This window comes from Astyanax mexicanus, chromosome 6 (assembly GCF_023375975.1).
Source record: "Astyanax mexicanus isolate ESR-SI-001 chromosome 6, AstMex3_surface, whole genome shotgun sequence".
NCBI classification, from domain to species: Eukaryota; Metazoa; Chordata; class Actinopteri; order Characiformes; family Acestrorhamphidae; genus Astyanax; species Astyanax mexicanus.
In genome coordinates, this window is record NC_064413.1 from 34560508 (window position 1) to 34568573 (window position 8066).

General features: G+C 36.6%; 1 protein-coding gene across 2 annotated transcripts; it reads left to right on the top strand.

Annotated features, from left to right (window-relative positions):
* The first annotated feature begins 367 nt into the window (after positions 1-367).
* med18 (mediator of RNA polymerase II transcription, subunit 18 homolog (yeast)) lies at positions 368-5016 on the top strand. 2 transcript variants are annotated; one of them, XM_022673734.2, is made up of 3 exons: positions 368-476; positions 2235-2341; positions 3267-5016. In XM_022673734.2, exons 2-3 carry the CDS (start codon positions 2269-2271, stop codon positions 3818-3820), a joined length of 627 nt encoding a protein of 208 aa, XP_022529455.1. In that variant the 5' UTR covers positions 368-476; positions 2235-2268; the 3' UTR covers positions 3821-5016. The 2 variants fall into 2 exon arrangements, with proteins under 2 accessions (XP_022529455.1, XP_007249658.1); XM_007249596.4 differs by lacking the exon at positions 368-476 and adding an exon at positions 794-927.
* The last annotated feature ends 3050 nt before the right edge of the window (positions 5017-8066 follow it).

Here is an 8066-nt window from a genome sequence, read left to right on the forward strand (position 1 = left end):
TCTTCTGTATTGGTTGCTTTCTTTGTTTTTTTTTTGTTTTTTTTTTTTCGTTTTTTGTTAAGATTGATTAATTTGCTATTTTCCTGTACATTACAATTATATTGAACTAATACAACATTTAATATATATATATATTGTAAAAGTTTACACGTTTGAGGACATTGTGTTGTGCTGTTTTTACAAATTTGGCAACCCAAATGTACGCGCATGCGCAAAGCCTGTACCTCTACAACGAACAGAGTTGCCAGTTTCGCGGTTTTTCAGCCAAATTGGGCTTGTTTCAAAATCCACTCGCGGATGAAAATTTAGGGGTGGCGGGGTGCATTGTTTGGGCTACTTTTTAAAAATTACCGCGCTCGCCAAAAAAGTCACAAAAAAGAAAAAAAAACACACAATCTAACCAGAAATCACCCCGCGATGAAAAAAAGGTTAAAGAGGATAGAAGGGAGTTCAGGATGGGAAAGAAACATAAATGAGTAAGTCAAGTTTTTTTTTTTTTGCTAATTATGTTACTATTAAATGTTCTTGTCTGGGATATAAAACTGTTATGAAAGAACTAATAAAACACAATAATACAAAAAAAATACAATACAAAAATACAATATTAATGACTTTAAGGTAAATAGCAATACTGATAATAAATATATTATAAATATAAAATACTAAGTCGTAGTTGTTTTGCCATTTGCGTCGAATGTAAGACAGAAATATTTAATATTTTGGGCTAGGTTAAGCTTCTGAAGGCCGGGATTTAGACTGACTTTGAGTATTTATGGTGGACCTGGCAACCCTGACAATGAAAGCGCTAGCAGGCTAAGCGACAACAGAGTGCACAGACAGCAGTGTTACACAGCCGGTCAGTCAGATAACTGACGGTTAAGACGTTATAGGCTGAATATTTCACGCTTTCCTCTTTACACAGAGCCGGTATGTGTTATATTCAGAGCTGGGTTTGTAGTATTTGTCTATCTTTCTGAATTATTTACTTGTTTCGTTTAGGCCTCGTCTTTCTCACACACACCTCCAGTGCAGTGGCGCCACTGTGCTGTAACATTTGAGTAACACACACACAGAGACAGGCACACCAGGACCTTTTAAAACACTAATTTACCAAAATAAAAAGTATTTAACTGCTAGTTTAAATGTTACATTTGTTCCTGGTTTATTTAAGGGTAGTATATTAATAACTTAACTAGAGTTAACGAGCTAACGCTAACTAGCTCATCGTGACCACAAACAGCCTTTGATTACTAACCTGTAACCTAGCTACTTTAGGGTCACTTAATATTTATCTATCACTCTTTTATCTAGTTAACCAGCTAACCTACGTTTATTTAATGCTGTACTTAATGATGTTTTTAATTTTTCACAGAAGTAGTAGTTAACTAGCTGTTTGAGTAATGGGAGCCCCGCCAGTCACCGTATATATACAGCTCTGGAAAAAAAATAAGAGACCACTTAAAAAGTTTTTTTTATTATTATTATTTTACCAAATTGAAAACCTCTGGAATATAATCAAGTGGAAGATGGATGATCACAAGTCATCAAACCAAGCTAAACTGCTTGAATTTTGCAGGAGGAGTGGCATAAAGTTATCCAAAAGCAGTGTGTAAGACTGGTGGAGATCATGCCAAGGTGCTTGAAAGCTGTGATTAAAAAACAGGGTTATTCCAACAAATTTTGATTTCTGAACTCTTAAAACTTTATGAATATGAACTTGTTTTCTTTGCATTATTTGAGTTCTGGAAATTCTGCATCTTTTTTTGTTGTTTCAGCCATTTCTCATTTTCTGCACATAAATGCTCTACATGACAGTATTGTTATTTTGAATTTGGGAGAAATGTTGTCCGTAGTTTATAGAATAAACTACCTATAAATAGAAAAATCAGAGACACTTATTCAGAAACTGAAGTGGTCTCTTATTTTTTTTATATATATATAGATAGATAGATAGATAGATAGATAGATTATTATTGATTATCCATTGGCTGACACTGACCACGCTACATATACTTACTATATTGTTTTAAGCTATATATTTGTGTGTAAAACCCCCAAAAAATGTGAAAACCAATTTTTCAGACACCTTTCATTTTATTGTTTGCTCAAGCTAACAAACAGCCTTTGATTACTAACCTGTAACCTAACTACTTTCGGGTCTAGCACTCTTTTATCTACTTAACTAGCTAATTTAACCTACGTTGATTTAATGCTGTGTTTAATTTTTTTTACAGAAGTTGAAGGTAACTGTAACTCCCCGGGTGAGTGATGGAAGCCCCGCCGGTCACCGTGATGCCCGTTACCGGGGGCACGATAAACATGATGGAGTATTTACTGCAGGGTAAGATACTGTCTGTTTTCAGCTGTCGATCCCGTTTCTCCGCTGTTTCAGCGAGGCATGGTCATTACAATGATTCCAAATGATTATCAACAACCGGGTTAAACCAGTTGTATCGTTATGAAGCTTCGATACCTGTACCCACGCCGCCATCTAGTGTTTAGTTCTAACTTTTTCTGAAGTTTAACTTTCTTTCTAAACTCAGATTTTCATTTACAAATACACTTTAACTACAAAACGGATAGATGTACACATGTGATCTTTAGCATAACTGGGAAGGGATGGAACAGGGCTGTGTTGAAATGAACAGCTGCAACCAGCTTAAAACTAGATTTGTACAATTATTGTAGAATATTTTGCATTTACCTTTTTCATTCCAGGCAGGTTATTTTGATGATTACATGTAATTCCATTTACATATTTGTAGAGGTGGGCAATGGGGCCCTAAAAGTATTTTTGTGAAAACAATATTTTTGGCGATGTGACAAAATATTTGGATAATAAAATAAATTATTAAAAAAACACTGTTGCAACAAAATTATTGTATTTGATTTGCCAGTATTATTGCATAGAGTATGATATGGCCAATCCCTAATTGAGGTTGAAACCAAAGGTAATGATCTAACGTGTTACAATACTATTAATGCGCTCTATATATTTAGGACTGGTTTGAATCTTTAAATTTTAGCGATATTGGAATTGTTTTTTTTTTGTGAATATCTTTTCCTTTTCCTTTTTTCCCCAAGAACAAGTACAACATACAAAAACAAACAAAAGTATAGAACAATTAAATATTTTTTAAAAAGAATTATCAGCATCATTTGACTTGGTCAACACTGTTTTGATGATCTGTAGTATTACTTTATTATTACTTTATCTGTAGTATTACTGTATTTCTGAAATTAATACTGTATTCTGCACTCCATAGGCAGTGTGCTGGACCAGTCCTTAGACAGTCTCCTCCATCGTCTAAGAGGTCTGTGTGACAACATGGAACCAGAGAGCTTTGCTGATCATGAACTAGTTTACCTTCTTAAAGGTCAGCAGGGAAACCCTTTCATTCTCCGGGCAAGGCGCTCTCTTGCTCACCCCACTGCTCCCTGGCACCTGCGTTACCTTGGCCAGCCAGAGGTGGGCGATAAGAGTCGCCACGCCCTCGTTCGGAACTGTGTGGACGTTTCAGCGTCTCACAGCCTGCCAGACTTCCTCAACGAAATGGGCTTTCGCATGGACCATGAGTTTGTGGCTAAAGGGCATATTTTCCGAAAAGGTGTGCTCAAAGTGGTCGTTAGCAAACTTTCTCGGGTGCTTGTGCCGGGCAACACGGACAACACTGAACCGCTGTCTCTGTCCTATCTAGTGGAACTTAGTGTTTTGGCACCTGCTGGACAGGACACAGTGTCTGAAGACATGCGCAGCTTTGCAGAGCAGCTTAAGCCCCTCGTACACCTGGAGAAGATTGACCCAAAAAGGCTCATGTAGATGCTGTGAGCTGTCATAAATTAATCAACCAAACAAGAGTTGTTGTTTTTTTTTTTTCATGGATGCAAGGGACTAGATGTGAATTGCCAAACTTGACAGCTATTCAAAGTAACAGAGACTTTGCTTCCCACCCTAAGCTGAAAACTGTAAAACCTCAAACAAAAAAAAAAATATTGTGTAATAAACGTAGTGTTTTGTTGAAAGTGGCTTTTCATTTGCAATGTAATACTTTACACATTGTTTAAATTGTCTTTGTCCTAACTAGATCATCATATTGAAATAGTTCTATTAGGCCTGGCACGATAACCAATTTTTCAAGAATATTTTATGCCAGACATAATTGTGATAAACAATATAATTTTATTTTATTATAACACTCATAATAATAATGTAAATAAATTAAAATGTATTTACACGTTCTTTTAAAAAAAAACACATTAGAATTGGAATTATGGAAAATGTGTACATTTCTGGAATAAAACATAGTATAAAGTCTTGGCAGTAGTAGATATAAGAGGATAAAATAGTATTTGCATTTGTTCTTCTTTTCTAAATAGACAATTCTTAATTCAGTTAGCTTTGCATCAGTTTAATAAGCAATTATGCCCAAATTATCTGATTTGCCTTCGAAGATTGAGCTTTCTTCAGTAACCCTGCGCTGTTACTGTATTACAGTTTTGCTGCACTAGGTGGCTCTCTTGCTCTGTTTCAATCCTCTTCTTTTCCAGAACGGAGCAGTGCTCCCTTGTACACCTCATGTATGAGAGATGCAGTTGCTATGGCAATAATTAGGTGCGAGATCTCCACCCCCACCACCACTAGCTCTAATTAGCTTTCTCAATTGCTTAATGATACATGGACCTGTGAAAGCTCTCCTTTCTTCCCTGTCAGAAAAGTGCAGATATTTTTTTCCTGTGCGCTCTCATCTCCTCTATTAACTCATGAGAGCTGACACCAGCGATGGCAGCTAGAGATGAGGCCATTACTCTTCCAGTGCTCCAACTGGGATCACACTATTTAAAATGTATGAGAGAATTTACCATTAATTTTTGTTTTGGGAATGGAGTGTTCATGTTTGCACAGATAAAGCATTTGATATTCCCTCCTGTTGAAATGAATGAAAATGAAATGAAAATTTCTTGCTGTGTTTGCTGAGTTTTGTTAGTCAAGCATTCTGCATTAAAACAAAGACTTTAGTGTGTTGAGCTGATTTTTTCAGTAGATGGTCATTGAGTGTTTTTAGTGGTGTATGTTTTTTTGAATAAATGAATGAATGTCTTTATTGTCATTATATAAAACAACAAAATTGAAGTGCAATTTCTTTCTTTAAAGTGCAAAAATATAAACTCTAGACAAAACAACTATAGACAAAAAAACGTGTATAAACATTAGACACTGCAGTACTTGACACATTTATATTGCATTGTTAAGTGCAAATATGGCTAGCATAGAAGCTATTTTTTTTGTTTTAGATAACCTTTTATAACATTATGATATTAATAATACACCACTTGTATTCAAGATTGAAGTAAAAAAAACTAAAAGATACTGGGCAGTTATAATCTCACCATTAAAATTGTAATATTCCAAATATTTCAAATTTTATCAAGCAGCAAAATACTTGATGTTGCATAACAACAGGTTCCTCATGTTCCTCCTAGAAATATATTTTGAATACAAGTAGGTGCCCAAATGCCAATAAATGCATTTATCGTCTGACACAGATGTGCAAATGCACATAGACTACTTGTCTAGTCCCTGTTGGAAAAGTATTTTAGACTATATTTTCCCTTCCCTGGAATATCTCCATTCAAAATGCGGTGTAGTCCAAGACCAGGCTTAATCAGAGTTTGTGAACCTGCCCTTATACTGACAATATTTACCGGTACCTTGTACTGTTTTGAGAGTATCCTGCCCAACTCTGCTCATCATCTGTTTTGGATGTGGTTAAAGGGATCGGATTCTTCTTTGTTGACTGAAAATCACACAAAATGACTTGATCTGTCAACATGACTAAACAAGCTGCCACATCTCTTAAATTTATGGAGTGGGTTCAGAGTGAGGAAGTTCAGCTATTCACTATGTTTGAATAGCATTGAAAACTTTTAGGATTGTGCTGGTAGGGAAGATTTAACCATTACAGGATTTTTGTGGACAGGAGTGAAGAACATGAAATGAAGCACGTTATCAGACCAGGCTGCCAGGTTGTTATTGTAAATAAGAAAATGTGTTCTTAATGACTTGCCTGGTGAAATATACTTAAATATACTTAAATAAAGAAAGCTCCCGATGAGCTGTTTTTTCATGGTTGTTTTCTCAGGACCTAATGCACCTATGCTGATGCCATAAAGTAATGATTATTTAAAGGATTTTTCTTACATATTTTTTTAATTCTTTGAAGTTAATAAGAAAATGAAGGATAAATCAACTAATAATGCACCTTCAACAAAACTGCATTTCCTCCTGAGTCTGTTATTCATTGTTCTAGCCTTCATAGTCATTGCCCTAGTCGTTTTTTTTCCTCTGTACCCCTGTGACATTATCACTGTCATTTGAAGTCTGCTGCACATATTACATGTCTTAAGTTGTCCTGACTGCGGTTATGAGAGGGCAGGAGTTTAGTTCAACAGATCCCTCTGGAGAACACATTTTCCGCTGCTGTGTGTTCAGGTTATGTCCTTTGTCGTAATGTTGTCAGGCTAAAAATGAATATTATAGCAGGACTCTCAAAGGTAATGCAGGATTCTGCGGCACCACTGGGCAGGAGACAGTGTCACTCCCTATTTCTCTCTCCCTTAGGGGATTCAGCGATGTGCTAGTGTTTCATTTGTGAATGGGATTAGAGGTGTGTGTCAGATCACATTAGTCGAAACTCTGTCAGCGTCTCCTATGTGTGAAAGAGCGCTGTTACCTGCACTCTTAGTTATTTTCAAACTCGCAGCCCTGTCTTAATTGAAGCCCCCGGGCCTTCCTCTGACAGCCTTGCATCTCTGAACATTCTGTGCATTTTCGGGAGGAATCAGCGCCAAGATCTCTGGCATGATAAGATGACTTTTGCCAGAGGCAGGAAGTATTAAAGACAGGCCAATCTGGGCCGATGCCATGAAGGGGTGAAATCGGGTTTCACCTACTCTCTGGAACATTCCTGATACTTGGAGCTGTGCCTTTGTCATTGCCATTTATTATTGGGAATGAACCTCATTAGGATATTTTAAAAGACCAATGCTCCAAATGAGTGATATTAGCGTAGTTTTCTGGTATAGTTGCTGGAATTATTAGTATGCAGCTGATTGAAATAGCCAACCGATGAGGTGCACCTCTTCAGGCAATTTTTTTTTTAATTTGATGTTTTTGTTACCCCCCAAAAAAACGATTTTGATAGTTTTTAGGAGATCAGAGAAGAACAAACGTTTTCATAAAAAAGGAATACAAATGAAACAATATGATGATCATATGCTTTTCAGTCTGCAAAGGACTTCTTCAAAAGCACAAAGAAGATAAACAAGTACAACACCTGAAGGTTTATACATGCTTGGTTAAAACACTGAAATGAACGATGCCTCCCGTCTGTACTCTGTGTTAGGCTTGTTCATATTTGGGCACATTCTCTAACATGAAACAGATATGGCTGGAACAGAGTGGTACCACAGGAAATCATCAGGGCAGTGTAGTTAATAGTTTAAAGTTAAACAGCCACTGTCATACAGACAAAACAAAGAAGAATCTTGTACTAGTTTTTTCTTTAGGTTGATACCCCTGTTTACATTGCTGCCTTTTTTGTCTTTTTAGTAGTAAGTACATTATCATGACCTCCTCCACCATTACTGGACCATCATCTAGTACCCAAGGTTCAAAGATTGGAACTTATATGTAATTTGTCGTGCTGATTCCATCAATCACAATCATTACCACCCACTGTGCTGTCCGTTGTGGGTGGTTATGTCTTCTATGACATGGCATTTTCCTGGTACACATGAAACTGTGGACTGAGGAATAGTAAATGCCCACAATTTTGAAAATGGAATATGGGCATTCCAAAACTCAAGCCGTGCCCTGAGGTAACACTTCATGATTTAGTTGCATACTGCTATGCAATGACTTTTGGCATGTCAGTGTAAGTTCACACTGTAGGCAGAGTGGTTGACAGATGGGCTACAGTCAGATAATGAGTCAAGTGAGGTACTTGGCAAATATAACTAATGAGCTGACACCTCTATATGGAGGAATATTATATAATGCTGCATAT